Below are 27,101 nucleotides of genomic sequence, written 5' to 3' on the forward strand. Positions count from 1 at the left end.
CAGTCACTGAGTGGACAGGTCTGAAACTCGTGGTCCACAATAGATTGTCAAATTCTCTTGTTTAACTTTTTTTGGGGGGGAGTACAGAAGACTTTTATATATTTTTGTCGGGGGAGGTAATGAGGTTTATTTATTTATTTTTAGAGGAGGTACTGGGGATTGAACCCAGGCCTTCATGCATGATAAGTGTCCACTCTACCACTTGAGCTATACCCTCCCCCTAACTTTTAAATTTGTTGTTGCTCGTAGAACTTTTTCTTTATCATTTGTCCTTTTTTCTGGTCCTCTAACTTAGAGACAAATAATCTATCATTTTATGTAACTTTTTTTTTTTAGTTTTTTTTTGGGGGGTTGGTTATTAGGTTTATTTATTTAATTACTTCTCTTTAGAGAAGGTACCGGGGATTGAACCCAGGATCTCGTGCATGCTAAGCACACTGTCTACCACTTAAGCTGTACCCTCCCCCTGTAACTATCTTCTTTTAGTTCAAGATTCTTCTGGCCTTCCTGCTGCTTTTAATATTGTTATTATTAACTTTTATCTCTGTTTTTTCTTCTCCTCCTAAAACCTCCACCATTTAAAATTTTTTAATTGTAAAAATTTTAGTCCTTATTTTTCTTTTCCTTTCTGCTTCTCTTTGCATTTCATCATATATATCTCCATCTTTAAGTAAGGGTCGCTTTTCATTTCTAACTTTGAACTTCTACCCTTGAAACCAAAGCATAGCTTTATTTTGCTCTCTTTCAACATTTCTTTAACTCAAGCAAGACAGTGGCTCTGGGTTTGGTGTATAGCATGAAGGTTATTTTAGGTAGCACTGTATCCTGCTTTGTTGGAAAAACACTGACTGGAGTCATACAATCAGAGTTTGAATAATAACTCCACTGAATCTAGGTTGTAATATAATATGTACAAGGGTTATACAAATACAGTATATATAACATGTAGCATAAACATAATATAGAAAGTAGCATAAACATAATATATAAACCTGCGCCATCCTCAGTCACAGCTTAGACGTGATGACAGTTACTAGAAAACTTTGGAAATTGCCAGGTGCTATTTAAGTCTAAGCTTTGATCACTCATCCGAATGTTCTTATTGTGTCCTTATCAAATAGAGATGTCCTAATAAACCCATCTTGACTACAAAATAAACTCATCCCTATTACCAGGTTCCTCTTTTCCTTACCTCAGTGAAGTATCTGTTTTACAGATAAAGAAACTGCAGTCCTAGAAGGTTACCTAATCTTTCTGAGGCTGCACAGCTAGTGAGTGGCCCCAAGGGGACCTGTGACTCCGCTGCTTTGACTCGACCAGAAGCTATTGAAGGAGTAGGTTCCCTCTCCACCCCCGCATCCTGCTCTCCCACGGTCTCTGCGGGCCTCCCTGCCTCCACTGTTCTGTGGCCCCTCCACATCAGCCACTGACATGTTGTTTAATTGAAGTGTAGTTGACATACAGTATTATATTTCAGGTGTACGACGTGGTGATCCACAGTTTTCAAAGGTTATACTCCGTTTATACTTACTATCAAATATTGGCTGTATTCCTCATAATGTGCAGTATGTCCTTATAGCCTATTTATTTTATACCTAGTAGTTTCTACCTTCGTCCCCTGCCTGTATCTTACCCCTCCCTTAATTGGCATTTACTAGGCTGATCATCACCAGAAAAGAATAAAAAAATCCATAAACACTCCAATTGAATTCATCGGTTTTTGGACAGGCCACTTTTTCCTGTTGATCAAGGTCAGCTGGGATATTCTTCCAATGTCCCACAGTATGAGCTGAGTGTTTTTAAAAGTTAGTTATTGGCGGCATTCCCATTTCATTCACTAATACAGTAGCAAAATTAGCCTTGAGAGGGATCCCTTGTGTCATCATTCAGCACGTTCTTTAGATTTATTGTAGCCTGTACCTTGCAGTCCTCAAACCAGGTGACAGAACCCACAAGTCTGTGTTCAGGTCTGGAAAGAACTTCATTATGAGGTATTTTCACTCAGCACCATAGAGACCAGCTCTCTCCATGAAACCTGATTCGAGTTTGAGTCTTAACGCAGAATTTTCTCTGACCGCAGAATACTCAGGTGAATTTGAAGCATTAACAAAACTGCTTGTGTGTGATCAGAAGTTTCTCTCCCCTCCCCAGGGTGTCACATTCCCAGCCATGCACTCCATGTGGTCATCCTGGGCACCCCCCCTCGAGAGAAGCAAGCTTCTCAGCATTTCATACGCAGGTGAGATAACTATTCTTTTACAGATTTTTGCTACAATTTGTTTTCTACACATCAGCCCTCAGGGGAAAGGTGCAGCGCTGGAGTCACACAACATCAGGTACTTCCTTTGAGGGGAAAAGAAAGTTTCAGGGGTATCAATTTATCAGTAATTTCGCTCTTTGGCTCAACAACATAAAGCAGTGTGGCTTCACTGACTGTCAGTTTCCCATCTGCCATCATTTGTTTCAAAACGTGCTGCCCTTTCAGATGTTGGTATAGAGAATGTTTTAACAACAACCAAAACAAACACAACAAACGAAAAAGGACAGTAGCTGAAAAATTGAACACCTTTGTGCTGAAATTGTGACTTTTTTTTGAAGAGTGATTTTATTTAGGTCTTTTTTGAGGGGGAGGTAATTAGGTTTATATATTTATTTAGTTTTGAAGGAGGCCCTGGGGATTGAACCCAGGACCTCGTGCATGCTAAGCATGTGCTCTGGTGACTTCTGATTTGATCATCTAATGAGCATATCCTGACTCCCAGCCCCTCCCATCAGACACTTGTTCTGTGCTTTTACTCACTATCATTTTAATCTATAGGTGTGAGCTCAAGCATTTATATATGAATTATAACTTTACCAGCTCACACACTGAATGAAAACTTTTTGACTTGACTTCTTTTAAATACGGTGGTTGAGAAAGGCCTCTCTGTTGTGGCTTTTTAAGCTAAAATCTGAAGGCTGAGGAGGAACCAGTCATGCGAAGAGCAAGAAGAGCCAGTCAAAATGGAATGTCCAGGGGAGGGTATAGCTCAAGTGGTAGAGCAAATGCTTAGCATGCATGAGGTCCTGGGTTCAATCCCCAGTGCCTCCTCTAAAAATGAATAAACCTAATTACCCCCCCAATAAAATAATTAAATAATACAACAAATAAATAAAACATTAAGCTCTTTGAAAAAAAAAAAAAAGAATGGCACGACCAAGGGCTCTCAGGCAGGAAATCACAAGGGCTCAGGGTTAGAGAAATAGACAAGGACCAGGGCTGACAGGCCACAGGGAGGGATGTAGAGTCTTTTCTTTTTTTTCCAAAAATACGGTGGGAAGACACCAGAGGTTTTCAATCAAGAGAGAGACATGTTCCCATGTACATTTTAAGATGATTCTTGCAGGTGTGTGGAGATGGACGTAAAAAATCTTACAAGATGTTCAAGAGCAGGAGTTACCCGTGGTTCCCCTTTGCCTACTGAGTAAAGTCTAAGCTCAGACTGGGGGTCGGGATCTTTTCCCATCTTGACCACTCCGTTTCAGCCTCCTGGTCGCTGGACAGAGTGCCTGGCACTGAGCAGATCTTCAATAACTTCAAGCCTTCCCAGCCTTTATCTTCTGTTTCTTTCCTTCACATACTTGAAGTTCCCAGACCCACTTTCTGTTTCCCTCCATCCATCACTTTGCTCCCCATCGCACCTGCCTCTGTTTTCTTTCTTACCTCCTTGTTTTGTCTTTGCAAAGTCTCCAGCTGCTCCTGCATCTTTTCCTGACCTCTGGAGGTCAGAGGTCATCTGCCCTGTATTTGAACTTGAACATTGCTCTGTGACATCCAACACTTTCTAACATGTAATAACTATTTATTTGTATTTATCTCCTATATAAGACTAAAACTTGAGAGCAGAAACAATGTCTGATTATTTTAGCTCCCACTGTGCTTTAACTAAGATGTCTTATATTTGGTGATTAAAATGCATTTTATTATTTATTGAGGGGGAGGTACAGCTCGGTGGTAGAGTGTGTGCTTAGTATGCACAAGGTCCCGGGTTCAATCCCCAGTACCTCCATTAATTTTAAAAAAAGATAATATTAAAAAACGTATTTTATTATTTATTTATCTGAAACAATTGTCTATAATATATTGGGGGCAGATTAGCTTCATTCTTATTTTCATCGGGGAATGCTGCAACCACGTTATGTTTAGAGACCCTCTTTGAGCCTGTTCCCAAACACCTGGCTTTCTAACCCATGTGCTGGTAATGTGGCATTGACTAGCTCATGTTGTAATAGATCTTCTATTGATGGACACCTTCTAATTCATCAGTAGCTACATAGTTGTAACTAATGAGACTACACATCAATGTATGTGTTTTACTTATTGTGGGTTTTCCAGTAAATGATCCCCTAAGAGAGCGGGGTGTTCGTTGACATTTGTGGCTCATTCAGCTCCTGTAGGATTTAACCTGCTCCTTCTTTCCCCCTTGTCTGTTACCATCGTCTACAGGCAGTCGACTCGCCCCATCTTTGTTCATTTCTCCCCAGAGTTTACAAACTCTTTGTCCTTGTTCCAGGAGCACAGCTTGGGACAGTAGTTTCTCTTCCTCTTTCTGGTATAATCTGCTTCTATATGAATTGGACGTACGTCTTCTACTTTTTTGGTAAGTTTATTCAGAAATGTATAACCTACGACATAATGCAACAGATCCAAAATGTAATTGTGTTCTAAAATTGGTTAAAAACATGTACTCCAATTCACTGCAGTCACCATCTCCTAAACCACAGAGCTCTCAAACACATACGGATAACCTATTTTTCAAGTTTATGTGGATAAAATGATCTAGCTGAGTTGTGACCTGATGTTAACATTGGAGTGTTTGTTCAGTAGGAGCTGCTGCTGAATCCAGGACTTAATGCCATGCTTGCTATCAGAGATTACTATGTTTATTATAAAGATGTGTATTTTGAAGATATTTCTCAAGCAAAGTAGGATACTCTCACTTGGAAATTTCAATCTTTTGTGTTTGTTTTAGTCCCAGGGCTTTTATTTCTCAGTCTCAACAGCAGGATGATACACATATTTAATTAAGTTAGATTACCACATAAACATTTATGCAGGGAATGTGTCTGCAGTCAAAAAAACAAAAAACAAATCAACAAACAAAAGCAAAGACCTGTGGAAATAATAGATTGTAGAAATTTGTTTTTTTTTTAAGAAGATTTGTCTGGTAGGCCCTGATAGGCAGAGTTGTACCTCTTCAGGTGCAAACTTCCAATTATAAAATAAGTCCTGGGATGTTGTTACCAAGTCTAAACTCACTCTGCTTGCCACACAACAGGCCAGTAAATTGGGAGACAAGGTATTGGGGCAAGGAATAACGACTTTATTCAGAAAGCAGACAGAGAAGATGGGGGACTAATGTCCTGGAGAACCGTCTTCCCCAAATCAATTCAAGGCTCTTATACTAAAAAGGGGAGGGTGGGTGTGTTGATTGTTGCAAAACTTCTTGATGTCTGAATCCTTTGTTCTTGCAGCTGTCCACTTGGGTCAGGTCAGGATGTTCTATAAACCTCCAGTGAGACACATGATATTTTCTGCTGTGCAATTTTTTATGTCTATATGAATGGAAAAGTGTTATACCCTTCAAGGTCAGAGCCTTGAGAATGAGCTATCTATTTCATGAGAATCATCTATTTCAGGCTCTAGGCAACATTGTTTTACCAAAGGTGCAGAACCAGCATGACTAGGCACTGGAAACAGAGCAGAGGGTTAGAGCTAAAGGAACAAATCTAGCATGGAGTAAAATTTGTTCTTCTCTGTAACAATGTAAGGTACAGCAGGTGACTATAGTTAATAATACCGTAGTGCATACTTGAAGGTTGCCAAGAGAGCAAATCATTAAAGTTCTCATTACAAAAACAGATTTTGTAATTTTGAACACTGACAGGTGGTACTTGACATATTGTAGTGAGCATTTTGCAGTGTGTATAAATGCAGAATCATGTTGTATACCTGAAACTGATATAATGTATGTCAAGTCTACTGCAATTTTTAAAAAGCTTGTTCTCTTCAAAATTTTTAGAAAATAGTACATATAGTAACTATTTCATTGAATTATGAGAGGAACTTGAAAACTAAGCTAAAAAAAAGAAAAGAAAACTAATCTGAAACCAATTACAATGAGTTTATAATTACATTATTTTTCCAAGGTGTAAAAATTGCTGTTGGTGTATTCGAATTGTATTTAACTGTTACTTTTCTATTTTAAGGTATTGTTGGAATCATTTGGTTTATTTTATGGATCTGGTTAGTTACTGATACACCAGAAACTCACAAGACAATCTCCCCCTATGAACAGGAGTACATTCTTTCATCATTGAAAAATCAGGTATGGACTTTGGCACATTTTAAAAATAATTTCAGAATCTTTTTTTCTTCAGAATTAAGATACCAATTTTAAAATAGATATTTATGTTATGCATACTTTAGGCAAAGTAGAGCAGGCAAATTAAATAAATGTACAAAGTATTGGTTTGTTTTGTCTGAGAGATTCTAATACTTTCTAGATTAAATATATGGAAAATTACTTTTCTAAGTCATTTTAAACCTTCTAGAGTAATGATTATCAAGTGAGTCTTCCTTGTCTTTCTTCTTAATTAGTAGAAAATAAAAAGTGCTGTTTAAAAAGGAATCATAGCTGCATTCTAAATGTTAGTTTTTAGTGGGGTGGGTATAGCTCAATGGTAGAGTGTGTGCTTAGCATGCATGAGGTCCTGGGTTCAGTCCCCAGTATATCCATTTAAAAAAAACCAAAACCTAATAATAAGTAAATAAACCTAATTATCTCCCCTTCCCCAAAAGTTTTTTTAAAATAAATAAATAATAAATACAAAATAAATATAAAATAAATAATTAAATGTTTGTTTTTAGAAAACTAGTGTATTTTTATCTGTATGTTAAATGAGCATGATTTAACAAGAATGACAGCACATTTACTGGTATATAATAATATGATGTACACCCGTTTGCTCCTCTAGAGTAGATCTTTAGAAAAAAATTTATGCTTACTGAAGCAAAATGTATTTCACTTAATTGAGCACAATGGCAAGTCAGAAATAAAAGTCTGTCCTAATTTAATATAGTAAATTCTCAAGCCATGGAAACAAAATGCTTGCTTTTTGTGGGGATTAACAGAAGACCATAAGAACATGAGGAAAAATTTAAATGTATATAGTCTTTTCTTTAGCATTTTAATGGCTTCAGAGTCACTGTATTGGTTTAGGAACAAAAAATACTTCATGTAAAACTTTTCTTGCCCATTAAGTTATTATAATTGATAGTATTAATTTTCATATATAGTAAACCAGGCAGTAATTAAACATTTACTTATACACATTGAAGTGGGGGTTTTTGCGGGGGGGGGATTAGGTTTATTTATTTGTTCATATATTTATTTTTAACGGAGGTACCGGAGATTGAACCCAGGATCTTGTACATGCTAGGCATGCGATCTACCACTGAGCTATACCCTCCCCCCACATTTCAGTTTTTACATTTGGCTACCAATGTCTCTACATGCTGTTGAACTTTAAGAAATATGGCATCCCTTGGTCATTGCCAAAGACTGGCCAAAGCTTAGGAGAAATCACTGATGAATATAATAAAGAAAGCTACTTGGAGATCTCATTGTTCTCTGTGATGTTAACCAAATAGATCACCCACCTTTTCCCCCAAGGAACAAATAAAAAGAATTTGATGTACCTGGAATACTACGCACCCATAAAAAAGAATGAAATTTTGTCATTTGTGACAACATGGATGGATTTGTAGGGTATTGTGCTTAGTGAAATAAGTCAGAGAAAGACAAATACTGTATCTATATGTGGACTCTAAAAAATAAAACAAACAAACCACTATTAAAATAGAAACAGATTCAGAGATACAGAGAACAAACTAGTAGTTACCAGTAGAGAAGGGGTGGAGGTGGGGAAAACAGGTGAAGGGGATTAAGAGGTACAAAGTGCTAGATGTAAACTAAATAAATTACAAGGATGTAGGTTGTGTAGAGCACAGGGGAAATATAGTCAGTATTTTATAATAATTTTGCATAATCTGTAAAAATACTGAGTTACTATATTGTACACCTAAACTAATATAATATTGCAAGTCAACCATACTTCAATTTAAGAAAAAATTTAATATGTTTTCTCACATTTTTCTCAACATTGATGGTCAGTAGCTTGCTTCTTCCATTACTTCATTTTTACCATTATTTTTATGAAATTATGAAATCTTTCAGTGTATCCAGATTCTGTAGAAAGGTAGCTTAGTGTGTCCCCATATCTGTCCATTATCCAAATTCCTGTTGCTTACATTTGACAGGGAGTCTTTTTTTGTGAATTTATACATGGAAGATAACTCAAATATTTGTTGAAATGACCTTCATTCAAGACTAGCCTTCATATAGTCTAGAAGATTTTGCACAATTGACAAGAAATAAATTTTTGTTTTATCCTTTTCTGCTTCAACTTGTATGAAAAAAAAAAAAGCTGGTTGAGCTATTATTACTAATTTAATGATTCATCCTCCATATAAGATTCAAGACCTCATTCATTGTTCCTTCAAAAATTGCCTTGTTCAGATATCTAAAGAAAATTTGCTTTCAAAATGTTAGCTGGGCAAAGAATATCTGAGCAATTAAAAAAGTTCCTTCCCAGTGTATTTTCGTTTATCAGCAGTGCATTTTAGAAGAATATAGGGCTCGGATAAGAACTTTTATAGTGTGTTTTGCCAACATATAGGTATAATGAATTCATAGAGAGGGTGGAAATTGCTTGATTGACAAGTCACCTCAGACATAATGTTTTAGAAACAATAGCAAGAGGGTAACTTCTGTTTCTAGAACATCAGAAAAAGCTAGTTTGTTCTTTATTAAGGTCTTACCGTAAACGTTTGTTGTCCTTTATGGTAGCCACTAGCCCTTGTGCCCATAAATTTTAATTGTAACTAATTTAATTAAAAATTCAGTTCCTTGGTCACACTAGTCATATTGCTTAATTGGGGAATGCAGAACATTTCCGTCATCTGTTAGAAGGTTCTGTTAGACAGTGCTACCTTAAAACCTGGAAGGATTTTTTTTAATGTCTGCCAGATAATTGGATAGTTTCTCCTAGTAATATTTGAAAATTCATCTTTAACGTGAATGTTTTTACAAATGAAGACTTTCCTCCCTAAAATATAACTTATGGGGGAGGGTATCGCTCAGTGGTTGAGCCCATGCCTAGCATGCACGAGGTCCTGGGTTCCATCCCCAGTACCTCTGTTAAAAAAGAAAGAAACAAACAAAGAAACAAACAAGCAAACTTAATTACCTCCCCACAAAAAATAAAATAAAATAACAGTTGAACTGACATTTTAAAAAATAAAATAAAATATAACTTATAATGTGGCAATACTATAAATTGATCTCACAATCCTCATTAGGAGAAAAGAGAACTGTTGCTTTGTGCCCAGTTTACAAGTGAACACTAACATGTACATATCATGTTCTTCCTTCCAATCCTCTGACTCCGTGGGCCGCATACTCGATAAATAGCTAGAGAACCTGCTGACTGTCAGGCTGTTCTTTCCAACACCCACCCCCAGCTTTACTGAGATATAACTGATACATTACACTGTGTAAGTTTAAGGTGTACAATGGTGATGATTTGATACACTCACATATTACAAAATGATGACCACAGTAGGGTTACTTAGCACCTCCGTCCCCTCACATAGTTACCATTTTTTGTGTGTGTGAGAACATTTACTGTCTACTCTCTTAGCAGCATTCAAGTAAGTAATAGAGTATTGTTAAGTACAGTCACTGTGCTGTACAGTAGATCCCTATAACTTATTCATCTTATAGCTGGGAGTTTGTTCCCCACCCTCCAGCCCCTGGCAACCATCGTTCTGTTCTACTCTCTTAGCCTGAGTTCAGCTCTTTTTGATTCCACATATAAGTTATTCAGTATTTGTCTTTCTCTGTCTGACTTACTTCACTTAATATGATAATCTCTAGGTCCATCTATGTTACTGCAAATGGCATTATTTCATTCTTTTTTATGGCTGAGTAGTATTCCATTGTATAAATATACCACAACTTCCTTATGCAGTCATCTGTGGATGGACATTTAGGCTGCTTCCATGTCTTGGTTATTGTAAATAGTGCTGCTGTGAACATTGAGTTGCATGTATCTTTTCGAATTAGAGTTCCCTCTGGTTATATGCCCGGGAGTGGGATGGCTGGGTCATATGGTAATTCTGTTTTTAGTTTTTTGAGGAATCTCCACACTGTGTTCTATAGTGGCTGCACCAAACTATGGCTGTGGCTTTGTTTCTCTTGGTCCAGGGTAGAGTGAGGCCACCACTGCTGTAGAAGAATATATGTTGCCCCTCCTTCTCTCCCCCCGCACCCCCTGCCTCTTTGATAGATAGTGGAGAACCTAGGGGCATAGCTACTGTTGTCGAAAAACCAGCCTCTGTACCCCAGTGGCCAAATTGAGGCTCAGAGGCAGAGTTTTGGGAGAATCAGAAAAGAACAGCTTTATTGCTTTGCCAGGCAAAGGGGAGTCACACAGGCTAATAATACCTTAGAGACTGTGACTCCATCTTGGCATTGGGGTCCTGAGGTTTTATAGAAAAACTGGACAGAACAGAAAGGTCACGACAATCAGGGCATTTTCTGGGGGTGGGGGTGCTGTATTCTTCTTAATCTTGATGAATCCACCTGGTGTCACAGAGAAACTCCGGAGGGTCTGTTCATTCTCTGAGGCTGTCAGCCGGTGAGCACCTTCCTGGAGCATAGCTTCTGGGTTAAAGGATGAGCTGTTCTGGGCAAAGAACGTATAGGGAGTGGAGAGCGTGATGGAAAGGTTGGGGGCTGTTGAGCACAAAAGCGGCTGAACAAGCAAAGAGGAAATGGAGGTTTGTCAGAGAAAAGAAGAAAACAGCTGCTAGAGTTTTAGACCAGAATGCATCAGCAGACAGCTTAGCATCAGGGGAGCCGTTTCATTAGTCTCCTGCTCCTTCACTACCAAGTCAGATCAAAAGTCCCTGGAAAAAAGGCGACAAGGAGGTGAATGCTGGTTCTTCCCCTTTTTGAAATAACGGTGAACCCTGGAGGGAGAAACATAGATGCTCCAGCTTTTGAGGAAGACACCGCAGAGCCTCAGTGTGTAGGAGACGCATGGGTCTGATGCCCAGACCGGCGGGCTCCAGTTTTCCTTAATCCTGCGTCAGCACGGCCTGGGGCTGTGCGGGAGGAAGGGAAGAGGGGTGCCCGTCCGAATATGTGCAGATTTACTGTGGTTATCCACATGTACTACTGTACCTGTGTACATCCTAAAGCTTATATAAAAATAGACTTTTTGGAAGGTGAATAAGATGAAATAAACAGAGTACATAGAAGTTTTGAATTTTACTGGGAAAAACCTTTTATCACTTAAAAATGAGTAATGATAAGGGGGAGAGGATAGCTCAGGTGGTAAGAGTGCATGCTGAGCATGCCCGAGGTCCTGGGTTCAATCCCCAGTACCTCCATTAAAAAATCTGAATAGAAGTAAATAAATAAATAAATAAGCAAGCAAGCCTAATTACCTCCTCCACCCCAAACATTTTTTTAATTAAAAAAAAAAACCCAACTGGCTAATCAAACCCATACATTCATCCTGGCAGGCAGATGTGAAGTGGAATATGCTGTCGCCCTGCACTGAGGGCAGGCCAGCAGGTGAGGTGCCACTAGCCCCCTGGAGTCGGGGAGATCCTACAGTTCGTGACTGTGCACACTCCAGGGCTGACCTGTGTGTGAAATACTGATTCAGCTTAATTTCTTTTTTTAAAATTAAAGTGAGTGTAACCTACTGTACAGCACTGGGAACTGTATATCCAATTTCTTGTCATAACATATAATGGAAAAGAATCTGAAAAGAAAATATTTATCTGTATGTATATGTATAACTGAATCACTTTGCTGTAACTCCTGAAACTAACATTCTAAGTCAACTACACTTCAGTAAAAAATTTTTTTAAAAAATGAATAAAAGCAAGTATAGCCAGAAGCTCTGTTCCGCCTTTCCACACCACTGTGGATTCTCTTGCACACCCCTGGGGTGCCGACACCCTGCCTTGGAGACACTCTGGGTGCCGGCAGAAAGACCCTGCTGTTCCACAGTTCCTGTAAGTCATTGTAGTTGAATAAAGATTGGAGAGTGAAGGATGAATCCTAATAGGACTTCCCGTCTCTTTCCTTTGCCCTCTTATGTCAGCCTCTGAACTTGATTATTAAACTGTTCTCTATTTTTTGAGGTGGAGAAATTAACACTGCAGTGTCCTCTGACCTTCAGAAGGCATATTTTGTTTGACATGATAGCTCTGAGATGTCATGTCTGTTTTTTCTTCTCATCTGAATCATGGACTCTCTATTTTATTTTTTATTTTGGAGGAGGAGGTAATTAAGTTTTCATTTTTTTTTTTAGTGGAGGTGCTGGGGATTGAACCCAGGACCTTGTGCATGCTAGGCGGGCACTCTACCACTAGAGTATACGCTCCCCCATGGACTCTCTCTTGCTGTTTAATATTTCAAAAGAGTTGTTTAAAACTGTCATTTACTCATCAAGGTTGGTAATGTGTTCTAGGTGGAATTTCAGCTGATAAGGTACAGATTTGAACACAGCATCAACATGGCTGGAGCTTATCTTAATTACACCTTTTTTTTTTCCAGCTCTCGTCTCAGAAGTCAGTGCCGTGGATCCCCGTGCTAAAGTCACTGCCACTGTGGGCTATTGTGGTTGCACATTTTTCTTACAACTGGACTTTTTATACTTTATTGACATTATTGCCTACTTACATGAAGGAGGTCCTAAGGTTCAATATTCAAGAGGTAAGGAAAATTAAGCATCTTCTTCTCACCAAAACTACACAGAATTTGTTTTTTATCTGTGTGAAACTCGGTTACTTTGCAACCTCCGTTCTGTTCTGATACACTAAATTCTAGTATCTCTAAATCTGCTCTTTTGGGCCTGGCTCGTTCTTTTCCTCAGTGTGTGTCAAGTCTTGATTCGGGGTGTCTTGGCTGGTAACACCTTTAACCATAAAGGTCTTGCCCATCCCCAGTCACTGGTCAGGATCTCAGATGATAAATGCAGGTGGCACCCTAGTCCCTTCCTAAAGGGACGGCAGCGGGATTCTGCTGGCGGCCGAGAGGGAGGCGCAACGTGCTTGATCAGAGGTTGCTCTGCAGCGTGATCCAGGCGTTGGCAGAGCTGTGCTTGTAAAACTGGGTACGAAGGGCCTTCCTGAACCTGCCAGTTCCTTTTGAACTCATCCAACTGAGACAGTTCCTGTTATCTCTGTTGATGGATTTTGTCTTTAAAGAGATGGAAGAAAAGCTTTAAAGAGAAAGCGGCAGAGTTTGTAAGAAAAACCGGTAGTGTTTTTGCTTTCAAACTGAAGGATAAATCAAGACCTAAATGTAAGAGCTAAAATGATAAAAACTCTTAGAAGCTGTACATCTTTGGGACCCTGGACTAGGCAACAGTTTCTTACATGTGACACCAAAGGCACCAGGGACCAAAGAAAAAAATAGATTGGACCTCATCGAAATGGAAAACTTCTGTGCCTCAAGAAACACTATCAAGACTGAAAACCTACTGAATGGGAGAAAGTATTTGCAAATCCTGTGTTTGATAAGGGTCTCGTATTCAGAATATAGAAAGAATTTATACAACTCAATAATGAAAAGATAAATAACCCAATATTTTAAATGGGCAAAGGATTTGAATAGACATCTGAAGATACTCAAATGATCAAAAGCCCATGTAAAGATGCTCAACATCATTACTCATCAGGGAAATGTGAGTCAGAACCATAATGAGATACCACTTCACATCTGTTAGAATAAAAAAAGGGGGAGGGAGGGTATAGCTCAAGCGTTAAGAGTGCATGCTTAGCATGCACGAGGTCCTGGGTTCAATACCCAGTACCTCCTCTAAATATAACTAAATGAACCCAATTACCTCCCCCTCGTAAAAAAAGAAAAAAAGAAAAAAAACCAGGTGTAGGTGAGGATGTAGAAGAAATGGAACTCTCATATATTGCTGTTGGGAACGAAAAATGGTGCAGCCACTGTGGAAAATAGTTGGCAGTTCCCTCAAAAAGTCAAACATGAAAGACTCAGATATAGAAAACAAACTTATGGTTACCAAGGGGGAGAAGTGGGTGGGAAGGGATAAATTGGGAGTTCGAGATTTGCAGATACTATTACATATAAAATAGATAAACAAGTTCCTACTGTATAGCACAGGGAACTATATTCAATATCTTATAATAACCTATAATGGAAAAGAATTTGAAAAAGAATACATATATGTATGACTGAATCACTATGCTGTACACCAGAAATTGACACAACATTGTAAATGGACTATACTTCAATAAAAAAGAATGCAAAAATTTTTTAAAAAGTTAAATATGAAGCTTTTTTTTTTCTTTTCTTGCAGAGTTGGGAGGAGGTAATTAGGTTCATGTATGTATTTATTAAGTAGAGATACTGGGGATTGAACCCAAGACCTCATGCATGCTAAGCAAACACTCTATCACTGAGCTATACCCTCCCCCCTAAACTAAAATCTTTTATCTTGCATTTTCATACACAAAAAGGCATTTTCTTTCTGAATCAAAATTAAAAGAAATGTGAATAGAGTTTGAAAATAATCTTCTTGTATAGCAGCTTCTTTTTTAATGGATTTTTTTTCTTGAAAATCAATATATTACATTCAAGAAATGACCTTTGTTCAAAATAAAGTTTGCTTTGAGAAGCACTGTATTTAAAATTGTAATCTCATTAATTAAAAGTTTTAGAGCTCTTGATCCTTTGTTACAGTCTTGCTTTTTTATATAAGCTTAGTTTCATTGGTTACCTTCACTTTTTTTTTTTTTGCATTCTTTTTTATTAGTTTACAACGTTGTGTCAGTTTCTGGTGTACAGCATAATACATATCCGTACATATATTCCTTTTCAGATTCTTTTTCATTATAGGTTGCTACAAGGTACTGTTCACGTTTCTTTTTTCCTAGTTATTTCCCTACTGTCCCTATTTCTTACAGCTCAGTGGTATCTGTTATCCTGTTTTGGATATTTACATTTTTGAATGACTTTTTTGAATAAATGAAGACGATGAACCATAACCATGAACAGAATGCTTAACAACTGTGGAAGCTGCCCACGGATGTATAAATGTTGAAGATTTTAGTAGTTTCAGGTTGTTGGCAGAGTTTTTAACCATTAGAACTCTAAGTGGAAAAATTCAGTACCTCTGATGGATTACCGTGCTTACCCGACCAGGGAACGAGGCCAAGATCAGAAAATTCGCTTCCCTGTCTGCTGCAGTTGATTCGTGTCTAGGATTTTGCCACAAATTATGATAGATGTGACCTCACTATGCAGAATTAGAAGTGGAATAAAATTTAAAAGGGACATTACTCAGCTTAATACCAGAGGGAAACAAAAATCTTCAGCCACAGAAGGAGAACATTTAAAATATTGACAAATTTTGCTGCTCTGTACCATCCGTGATGCTTAGGTCGAATTATTACCAGATTTGAATACCACTGGTAAAATGTCCTTCTACCTTTTTTTGTATTTGTAAACCTCTAGCAGGCACACCATCTCTCTCAGACTATAAAATCATTTGTTTTTATCAGATCTGGGCCGCTTGGTCTTGGCACTTCAGGTTTGTGTGGAGGAAAGCTATGAATAGAAAGCATTTCTCTTTTTTCTGTGTATATTTTCTTCATTTTATAGAATTTGTGATTTCCTAAAAAGCTGTCAAATCATTTCCTACAAAGCCGGTAACACATTTCCATGATTAATTCTGTTTCCTATCTCCTAGCGTTTTCATTTTGTTTAGGTGGTAACTCACAGGAAAAGAGAAAAAGTAGAGCTCTCCCTGTCACCTCACCTCCCCCTGTCACCTGGCCACCTGTCACCTGGCCACCTCGGTCCTCTGCTCAAGCATGAGCTAGTGTCCCGGGCACCTGACCTCCATGGTGCTCACCTTAGAATAGTTCATAAAGTTCTACACTTGACTTGTGTGGCTTTCAGTATCTGGCTTTTATTTTATAATAAAAAAATTTTTGTAAATATATCAGTGAAAACTGCTCAATGGGGAGAATCCATAGGCTGATAGGAAGATGTCTTCTCTCACTGAAGCCACAGCCCAGGTCCCAAAGTAACATTCAGGATTCGCTTGAGCACAGCTCTGGTTCCCTCTGAGACAGGCTCTCTGGGACCACGTTGAACTGAATCCCATCATCCTTCTAAAAACCTGACTTATTGACTATAGTTACATAAAAGCAGAATTTTGCTGTATATTTCTTTTGCTTTCAAACGTGTGTGTGTGTGTGTGTGTGTGTGTGTGTTGTTTGGTGTTTCCCCCCTCCTTAGTTAACCTTGAATCATCTTATTCCTTCCAGAATGGGGTTTTATCTGCAGTCCCTTATTTCGGCTGTTGGTTATGTATGATCCTGTCTGGCCAAGCCGCCGACAACTTACGGGCAAAGTGGAATTTTTCAACTCTGTGTGTTCGGAGACTTTTTACCCTTATAGGTAGGTGAAGGGGAATACGGTTTTGCTTTGGTTTACAATGATATACTGTGTTTACAATGCAAGGCAAAATTAAAATGATAATATTAGTCATTTTTTGGTTCCCATATTGAAACAGTATGTTTTAATGCATGTAGAGCATTTCTGTACATACATCTGGTTCTTTTCGAACGATGCATTTTTGAGGATTGAGATTTACATAATATTTGGTATCTCCATTAAAAATATGTAATAACAATAATAAATAAACTGAATTTCTTCCCCCACCAAAATAAAACCCCAAAAAACAAAAAAAGATTGATAATATCCTATTATCTCTCCCATACTCTTGTAACTATAACAAATGGCTTGCTTTGCTGAGTGTCTTCCCCAGAATTTTATAGATCACTTTGTTTTCAGCTCTAAGTTTGCAATGAAAATAAGATTTTGAAGTCTCCATCCCTTTTCTAAGTGAATACATTTTAAATTTGAATCAAAATTATATACTAACATCGTTATATCAAGTGGGGAGCTATCAATCAAAGAACTCCAAGGAGCCTTAACAGTCGTGTGTTTCAGACTCTGATTTCAGAAAAGTAAATTTTAAAACTATTGAGGACAGTTATTCAAGTAAATAGGGACCCTCTAAGTTGCTGGCAGCTGTGTTTCAGTCATCGCATTGTGAAAGGGCCCCGTTTGGTGTAATTCTGCAGACTCCTTCTGAGCACCGTCCCCTAGAATGTGCTGTTCTGCCCCCTGCTTCCTGTCCTTGACCCGCAAAAGAAATTTTTCCACGTCTGCAAGTGAAATAAATCCCTTTGGATTTCATTCGGTTTTCTCTTTTTCGGCTTTCTGTGGACCTGCCCTATCCAGTACTGCAGCCACTAAGCCGTGTGTGGCTATTTAAACGTGATTGAAATGTTAAAACGAGTTCCTCTGTTGCCGTCTATGCAAATACATTTCCCTCATCACAGAGGAGAACCGGCAGCCCGCGCTCACCGAGTCCTTTCCTGTGTTGTATTTTATGCTCCACTGCCTGTAGTAAAGTACACGAATCGTCTTCAGGTGTCAAAACCCAGCTGGAGTGTTTTCCTCACTTTATGCGACAATAGTTCTGTCTTTGGTTTCTCTTCTTGGATTATGTGAATTTTGAATCACACATTCTGTGTCAACCTTTACTTCTCTCCAGAACTGTATTTTCCTGTCATCCTCTTGCTCTTTCTTCAACATTGTAGAACTTTAGCTGAGTCCCAGTCACCTATATAGACTTAATAACATTGTATAATGAGATTTTCCTTTTACTTTTATGATAATTGCTTTAATCCTGCATGTTTTCCAGCAAGTTTTGTTTCATGAAACGTGATTTAAATTGCATCTTCTAGGCAGTACAGTGTTCCTCCGGTAGGTGGCAGTAATATCAAATCTCTCAGATTTGTACTGTATTAAATAAAGTAGTACAAGCAGATATTAATGCCGGGGCTTCTTTTTTTTTTTTTTTTAATAACTTGGTAACTCCAGGGATGATTGGCCCCGCGGTATTCCTGGTAGCCGCTGGATTTATAGGCTGTGACTATTCCTTGGCCGTCGCGTTCCTGACCATATCGACAACCCTGGGAGGCTTTTGCTCCTCCGGATTCAGCATCAACCACCTGGACATCGCACCCTCGTGAGTACTGACATAAAGATTGGTTCTGACTGACTAAATCACCTCCTTTCATCGTGGTGGAGCACCCAGCACGTGAAATGTACCACGTTAACCATGTGTAGGTGTGCAGGTCGGTGGCATTAAGTACATTCACGTTGTTGTGCAGCCATCACCCCCATTCAGCTCCAGAACTTTCTCATCTTCCCAAACTGAAGCTCTGTCCCCCTTCAACACTCACTCCCCGTCCCCAGCCCCCGGCCCCCAGCCCCCAGCCCCCACCACCCTACTTTCTGTCTCTGAATTTGATGACTCTGGGAATGACTTTATTATTTTTTTTTCAATTTAAAAAAATTTTTTAGGAATGACTTTAAAGTCTTAAACACAGTTTCAGTTTGCACGATCATTAAAGCATGACGTTCTTTTTTTAATTTAAACTTTTAACCATCATCACCTCTGCCCCCAATGTTCCCTCGGAAACATTACATACAGCACATTATAACTCATGTCTGTCCACCCAGCGAGAATAGGGGTTCCATCTCACCATCCTCGGGGCTCACACTGACCCCAGTGCATTCGAGGACAGAATCACACAAAGAGACCCAACTTTTTGAAGAAAAAAGGAGAGACTATAATAGGGGACAACAGTGCAGATCAGGGAACAAGGGAAAGTCTCTCTGAGGAAGTGATATTTAAGCTAAAGCCTGAAGAATGAGTAAGAAGAAATTACACAAGAAAGAAGTAGTACTCCAGGAAGAATTTACGCTAGAGGAGGAAGGAATCGGGGCATGTCCCGGGCTGCCTGGGCTGCCATGACACGATACCACAGACTTGGCTCACACGACAGAAACGTATCTTCTCACAGCCCTAGAGGCGAGAAGCCCAAGATCAAGGTGCCTGCTTGGTTGGTTTCTGGCAAGGACTCTCTTCCTGGTTTGCAGAAGGGCTGTCTTCTTGCTGTGTGTTCGTGCAACCCTCGCTGGGTGTGCGTACAAGCATGTGAGCAGAGAGGCAGGGCTGTGGTGCTTCTTCCTCCTCTTAATAAGGGCACCAACCATGGCGGGTCAGGGCCCATCCTTAGGATCTCCTCCAACCTTTGCACTTCCTAAAGACCCTGTCTCCCAGTACAGTCACATTGAGGGTTAGGGCTTTGACATGAGAATTTTGGAAGCACACAAACATTCAGTCCGTAACAGTGAATTTCGTGTAACTGAGAGAAGGTCGTCTGTGGCTGCGATGCAGAGGGGAGAGCGCTGGGGAGTAACACAGTCTAGCAGGAGCCTATGGTAAGCATTTTCTGTTGTACCCAAAGCAAGTAGGAAGTGACGTTCTCTGTATTTTGAGGTCACTCTTGTGTGGACAAGAATGCAAGTCGGGGGGGAGGGTACAGCTTAGTGGTAGAGCGTGTGCTTAGCATGCACGAGGTCCTGGGTTCAATCTCCAGTGCCTCCCTTTAAAAAAAAAATTAAAATAAATAAACCTAATTCCCCATCCCCACCCCCCAAAAAAGGATACACATAGAGGGAACTAATTAGGAGGCTGTTGCAGTAACCCAGATAGGAGGCGATGATGGTTTGGAGCGGGGTCGGGAGATGTAAAGAAGTAGGCAGATTTGAGATTTTTGTAAGTACTGTAGATGGGACCTGACACTAGATTAGACCCAAAGAGTGAGGAAGGTGTCAAGGATAATGATTTGCACGCATTTTGTTTGGGCAGCTTGGCGGAGAGTTGTGCCACCACTGAAATTGGGGTGTCTGGAGGAAGAAGGGGGAAGATAAAAAATTTCACACATCAAATTTTAGAAATTCGTGAAAACATCTAGAAAGTAGTGTAGTTGTAGGCAGTTTGACATTTGGATCTAGAACTTGGAAAGTCGGTTTGACTGGAAATGAAAATTAGGGACTAGTCATCCAGCTTCAGAGGCTTTGAAGAGGAGGTTTCCTGGGGAGACAGGGTAAAATGACAAGGCCGGTGGTTCCAAGACTGGATGTTGGCAAACGTGGAGGCTAGAAAGACATGAAATAACCAGAAGGGGAGACCACAAAGGAGCCACCTGGAAAGTCGAGAACGCGCTAGGAAGCTGAGGCCATCCAGTCTTCAGTTCAAGAGTGAGATCTGGACAAGAGACACAGACGTAGGGGTGGCCAACGTATGAGTAGGAGATGCAGCCCTGGAATTGGGTAAAACTACTCCGCAAACTGACAAGACCACAGATGCAAAGAGAACTGAGGAGCAACCGGAGACAGTTAAGGAAAATGCGTGGAGATTGCCACCCCTGGAGCGAGGGCTCGGTCAGCAGCATCAGATGCCCCAGAGAAGTCAAGTCAGAGAAGAATGAAAGTGTTGCCTGGGTCGGACCACCAGATGGAGAAGGTCACCAAAGAGCTCGGGGAAGATGCTCCCATGGAGAGGCCAGTCAGGCGGCAGCTGCTCAAGGAGGGAATGGAGAGATGAGGAAGTGAAGATGGCTTCCAGCCGTGGCTTCAGAGCGCAATCCCTTACCCCCCACACCAGAGTCATCAGGAGTGCTGCTTGTTAGAAACAGCAGGATGAGGGGGGAGGGCATAGCTCAGTGGTCGAGCGAGTGCTTAGCGTGCACAAGGTCTTGGGTTCAATCCTCAGGACCTCCATTAAAATAATAATAATTAATAAGTCTGATTTCCTACCCCTCCAAAAAAAACAACAAAAATAAAAAATAAATTAAAAAAAAACTATTAACCATAAAGGGAAGGGAAAAAACCTAAAGGTGGATGCATATTGATGGAGGATTTTTTTTTTTTAAGATAAGAGACCTAAGTGTGCAGAGCCTGATCGACATGGGCAAGTATGGCCACGGCAGGCTGGAAAGTCACACCTGACAAAGACATATTTATGAATAAATGACGTTTTTAAATCAAAAAAAAAGAGACCCAAGTGTGTTAATAATGTGAGATGAGGAAGCCAATAAAGGGTGAGAGATTAAAAGTGAAAGAAGGAAAAAATGACAGATTGGGAGAAGGCAGGAAGGAATGAGACGAGACCCAGGGCCCGAGGGAAGGGCGGGCTTGCAGCTGAGAAGAGGATGCGAGAGGTCAGGCGGTTCCACTGGTGAAAAGCTTTCAAGTGAGATGAGAACTGAGAATTGTGGTTTTAAAGTAGGACCACAGATCCTTCAGCGCCCTTCCCTCCGAACGGGGGAGCCTGCCCCCCACCCCTTGTGCACGAGCGGGATCCAGTGACCTGTTTCCAAGGAGTAGAATGTGGCGGAAGTGATGGTGCCTGACTGGGGGCAACACAGGGTCCTCCCTGCTCTCATCCCTCAGATGAGTCACACGGAGGGGGCACCAGCTGCCGTGTGGGGTGGACACTCAGCACCCAGGACAAGGCCCAGCCCCAGTCATGCCTTCAGATGATGGCAGCCCCAGCCTGACAGCAACCTGAGAGGCCCCGAAGCAGGACCACCCAGCCACACCACTCCCACCTTCCCAGCCTACAGAAACTGTGAGATGACAGATCTCTGTTTTCTGAAGCTCCTACCTTTTGAAGCATTAGGTGACTATAGATAAACGACTGAAAAATCTTAACTGTCAGTCCTTGGTTTCCCTGTGACATGGGGGTCAGATTCATCACTGAGACTAAGGGAGAAAAAAAACAGAGAGTAAAAAACTTGAGAATGATAAAGGTTTGACATAGCTCCTGAGAAAAAAGCAGTCACGAAGAACTCCTCGAAGGGATTCCGGGCATCAGGACAGCCAGCAGATGTCAGAGAGCAATTGTGTACTCTCGCTGGTCTACAGAGCTGTTACTTCTTTGAGTGGCGTTCAGCGGCCCAGGTGTCGGCCTGAAAATATGCTGATACAGGCTTGAGATTTTAACCAATTTAAGATTGAGTCAAAGAGCTAACAGGAATTGAGACTTTGGCATAAAAGAGGCTTATGCTGTCTTCTCTCTTGGACACTTTTAGCTGAAGGAATAGAAATCCTTATTGAAGCTGGCTAAACAGATAGTCTGTTAGTGCAGAGTGCAGAGGCTGGAGGCTTCAGGCAGGAGGTGACACCCAGCTGTCTACTGAGATCACCAAAGCCCCATTTCTTCCCCATTCTCTACTCTGCCTTCATGAGACCAGTGTTATCCTGAGGCCGGGTCTGCTGGTAAAACCATAGTGAAATGACTGATGTAATGACGGGGATCACCTGCTCCTTCATTTACATCAAGGAAGAAAGAAAAGGGTCTTTCCTCTCCCCATCATGGGAATATGTCCTGGGCTTCATTTTGGAACTAGGCTGACAACTCACATATCCACCCCTGTAGCAACCCCCCTGGCCAAGGGGGTACCATTTGACTTTAGCACAATCAGCACCCACCCCCAGTGTTAGAGGTGAGGGAGCCAGTGCCCCTAAACCTCCCTGGAGTGGAGGCTGAGGAGCCATTGGGAACATCCACACAAGACGTGAATTCACAAACACAAAGAACTCATTTGGAGGAGGAAAGGTATAGCTTAGTGGTAGAGCGCATCCTTAGCACGCGCGGGGTCCTCGGTTCAATCCCCAGTACCTCCATTAAATAAATAGACCTTTAAATTTTTTTTAATTAAAAAAAGAACTCATTTGGAAGATAAAGACACTCGGGAGTTGTGTGACTTGCAGAGTCAGAGCTAGCAAGTGGCAAGTGGAAGACTTGAACCCTGGTCCTCCAGCTCCGTGGTCTGGGAAGAAAGACCTGGGTGCCCCTCAACGACTTACTTAAAGATCTTAAACCCTTGTCATCAAAGAGGCACTCACAGTTATTTTGAGAACTCAGGGGAAAGAGCTCTTTGCTGAGAACAGATACGTACTCTGCTTGCCTCAGTTAATGTGACTTAATTCTAAAACGATGTACATCAACGTGGGAGTGAAAACTGATCCGGAGCATAAAATCTGCTCAGCACCACCCCGCCAGAAGGAAGGCGGGAAGCCACCCGCTGCGGTTCATGGAGCTGAAACGGAGTTCGAGATTGCTCAGAGCCCTGGCATCTGGCCCACTCTGCTCTCTTAAGCTGACAATGAAGGAAAACTATCATGAAAGAGAAATTGGGAGCTGTTGTCAAAAGAAGATGGAAGTGGACGCTAGAGAAGAAAAAAACAAATATCCCTGGTACCTACCTTATAAAATTGTTGTGAGGATTAAATAGAGCAAGCATACACACACTCACACACACACACACACAGAACACTTAGGTCATAACGAAGCAAGTGCATTTGCACATAATGCAATAAACTTTATTATTATTTTCTGGAAAACTGTGAGTCAGGGACTGTGACGGGGTCACGAACCAATCCAAGTGAAATACTAAAGGGATGATCAGTGAGCTCTTAGAAGAGAAAGTACTGATCACTGAGGAGCCGCCATTGGGGCGCAAAGACCCTAAAGAGCAAAGCAGTCTCAATTTCTCAACATCATTTTCAGCCTCGTACACACAGTGTATTTGTTATGATCAGGATTTCAGCAAGGTCTCTCATGGTGTCCTTTTGGACAGGGTGGGGAAGGATGAATCTACAACTACCTGGATTTGTAGTTACTGAATCTCCGTGTCGGAGCATGCCGATTAACAGGTCTGGTCGTTAAACACGCTGTACCACACGCTGAATACACAGACATGAAAGAAGCCTGGTCCCTGCTGGCATCTGGGTAAGCATCTGCTGGCTCGGAGTGTGGGGACCTCTCGTCCTGAAGCGTGGACTGGGCAGCCTGCAGTCGAGACTCTGGAACTAGGCTTCCAGCCTCAGCTGGATGCTTGAACTCTACGCCTTAAAGACCCTGGTCCTCCCCCTGACAACTGTGAGTTTTGTAAGTCAAAACAGACATTTATCTAGATACGGTGTGAAGCTAAACAGTTTAGTAATATAAATGGGAATAGCAGGTAGTTGCAGAAGATAGGCAAATGGGTGGGGGTGGCCGTATAGCTCAGTGGTAGAGCATGTGCTTAGCATGCACGAGGTCCTGGGTTCAATCCCCAATACTTCCATTAAAAAAAAAAGAAATTAGGAGAATGCGGTCATGAACAGGTGATGTACCATGCCTACCTGCTCTCAGCTGACCGAGGCCCCACATTTATGGCTGTGAACAACATATGTTAACTTTTAAAAAATCACATAGCAGTAGAAATGTAAGGTCACCTCCTCAAAGTCAGAATTGTTTCTCTCCCTTGTATTTTGATTCAACCCTTCAGATGAGCTTTCAGTTTTTTTATTTTCCAACTAGAATGTCTTGGTTCAAAGCATACTGGTTGTTTCTAGGTCCCTGTGTCGTGGCTCACCATGGGGTTACATATCTCGTGACCATACTGTGCCCATGCCGTGGATAACAGTCTACTGGTTAGAACCAGAATACCGAGGACCACAGACCTTCAAGCAGTCACCACTAGGGCTTCTGATAAAAAATTAACCTTGGGAAAATCGCTCTTTCCTACAGGTTGAATTCAGTGATGACTGCATTTCCAGTAAGGCCGCATTATAGATGATAACATTCTAATATTAAGTACTGATTTGCTGTCAGGCCAACCGGGTAACATTGTATAGTTTTTCTTTCTTACTTATAGATTAAGATAGTAATCCCTACCTTTTGGGGTTCATTTTACTATTGAAGTGGGGTAATGTATAGAAAATACTTAGAATCCATGCCTGACGTAAAGTTTTTCAATAATATTCCTAATAATATATAAATATATGTCTACCTGGTATTTTCTAAGCCTTTTCTTCTGTAGATTAAATATTTTCTGTGGGTAGTTTTGTTGCCCAGATTCATGGGATTTGGATGGACTTTCCGCATCAGTCCCACAGAGTCCTAGGACTCCCACAGCACAGAATCCAGACTGAGTCTGTACAATGTCTTTCTTTTCCAGGACTCATCAATCTTTCATGGCCCTCTCTGGCCAAGCGTAATATAAATACTTGAATGAGCTTCTCAGTGCTGACATGTGGAATCTCACAGCATTCATCTGCACTTAATATCTATCCCTGAAAAGGCCTGGCAGCGTTGCAGTCCGTTCCTCCCACTGCCAAGGTGTTAATGGTTTAAAAAAAAAAAAGGACAGGTTCTGCCAAGCTCGGTTAATTTAAGATCCACTCCCTAGAGGGCATAAGCCAGAAGGATCTGGGCCACATGGTGTTGTTAATGTACCCTGTATTCACGAGTTTTCAACGTGAAAATTTGGGATGTTTATAGATAACAATTCAGTTCCATAGGTTTTTGGGTTTTTTTTTTTAATTTTGGCACTGTTAGTCAGCTCAGGCTGCCATGCAAAATACCATGTGGCTGAGTAGCTTGAAAAACAGAAGCTGATTTTCTGACATTTCTGGAAGCTAGAAGTCCAAGGTTCAGGGTGGCAGCAGGGTCAGTTTCTGATGAGTGCTCGCATCCTGGTTTGCAGACGGCCACCTCCTCCTTGTGTCCTCATGTGTCCTCTCCTCCACACGTGCTCACAGAGATAGAGCAAGTGAGCCATCTCTCTTCTTATGAGCCACTAATCCTGTTGGGTTGGGCCCTACCTTTGTGACCTCATTTAACCTAAATTGCCTCCTCAAAGCCCTCTGGATGCAGCCACACTGGGAGTATGGACTTGGGGAAGACACGGTTCAGTCCGGAGCCGGCACTTTCCCATGTCTGAAGTGGGGAGAGGAATTTCAGATCAGTCGTTTGCAACCAAGGTATCGAGTATCCCAAACCCTGATTGAAATAGCAGTATCCCACGGTAAGACTGTATGGGCTGGTAAACATCAAGCTTCTGTAATGTTGACTGCAATTTTATTTTATAATAACACTGATGATCTCATTAAAAAAATGAAAAACTCTAATTGGACTTTCTATATGCCTAGATGACTTTTACAAAAAATAATAAATGCCTCATAATATTAATAGTATAATATTAATTAGCCATATTAATTAATATAAATATATAATAAATGGTATATAATATAATCATATTAGTGTTAATGTGATACAATAAATGATATATACTATAATTAATCATAATATTAATAAAATAACTTAATAAATTAACTCAGCTAGCTAATTTTTAAAAAAAATTTTGGTAGGAAGGTAATTAAGCTTTTTTGTTTTTAAATGGTGGTACTGGGGACTGAACCCAGGACCTCATGCGTGCTAAGCACGTGCTCTACCACTATTGGCTACCTAATTTTTAACTTCATCACCACCTTTAAGTTTCCTTGATAAAAATATCAAACCTAAATCTCACGAGCCCCCTCGGATGGCAAGTAGATACACCAGTGTATAGGAAACGGAGGGGACATTCGGACTCTTTCACATGAGGCCTCAGGGACACAGTCTACAAAATCCCGAATATAGGACCATCTACGGGACAAAACTGCAGCTGCTTCAGCTGATGCCCACACGTTGATACAATGACTTAGAATAATTCAGCGACCCTAGTAAGTCACCCAAAAGGTTACACACTATGTGATCCTTTGAGCCAGTGCCCGTCTCCTGGGGGAACCAGCCCCAGCAGCCAGTGCAGCCAGAGCCCCCCAGGCCGCGCAAGGGGCCTGACAGCTGCGGGTCACTGGCCACTTCTCTGGTCAGTGTGGGTTGAAGGAGAATATATGTTTCACTGGCTCCTGGCAGTAAAAAGGGGGAATAAAACGTGAGTTTGCAGGGAGACCCCGGAGTCAGAATCAGTAAACTTGAGTTAGAGAACGATTACCTCTTAAAACACGAAATGCTGGCTTTGAGGACGATACAAATGCTGGGAAGACAGAGCTCAATGTGGGCGAACTGGGCGGAGGAAGGCGGCGCCAGGCGGGTGATTTGGTTGGAAGGAGTGTGGATTTGGGGCCGTGGGGATAGTCCCAAGTGAAGGTGAGCAGCAGCTGTCTGGGTCCAAG

The 27,101-nt window shown here is 40.8% G+C and overlaps 1 protein-coding gene across 3 annotated transcripts in view; it reads left to right on the plus strand.

Moving 5' to 3' along the window:
- Nucleotides 1-27,101, plus strand: part of SLC17A5 (solute carrier family 17 member 5) — a 51,785-nt gene that overhangs the window by 15,623 nt on the left and 9,061 nt on the right. For 2 of the 3 annotated variants that reach the window (XM_032460309.1, XM_032460310.1), the window contains exons 4-9: nucleotides 2,152-2,239; nucleotides 4,554-4,640; nucleotides 6,250-6,368; nucleotides 12,741-12,899; nucleotides 16,493-16,625; nucleotides 18,120-18,267. In XM_032460309.1, coding sequence (XP_032316200.1) covers nucleotides 2,152-2,239; nucleotides 4,554-4,640; nucleotides 6,250-6,368; nucleotides 12,741-12,899; nucleotides 16,493-16,625; nucleotides 18,120-18,267 — 734 coding nt within the window. Of the gene's footprint in view, nucleotides 1-2,151; nucleotides 2,240-4,553; nucleotides 4,641-6,249; nucleotides 6,369-12,740; nucleotides 12,900-16,492; nucleotides 16,626-18,119; nucleotides 18,268-23,737; nucleotides 26,116-27,101 lie in introns of those variants that run through there. The other variant, XM_032460311.1, reaches the window with a different exon arrangement.

The sequence above is a fragment of the Camelus ferus genome, chromosome 18 (assembly GCF_009834535.1).
Source record: "Camelus ferus isolate YT-003-E chromosome 18, BCGSAC_Cfer_1.0, whole genome shotgun sequence".
Lineage (NCBI taxonomy): Eukaryota > Metazoa > Chordata > Mammalia > Artiodactyla > Camelidae > Camelus > Camelus ferus.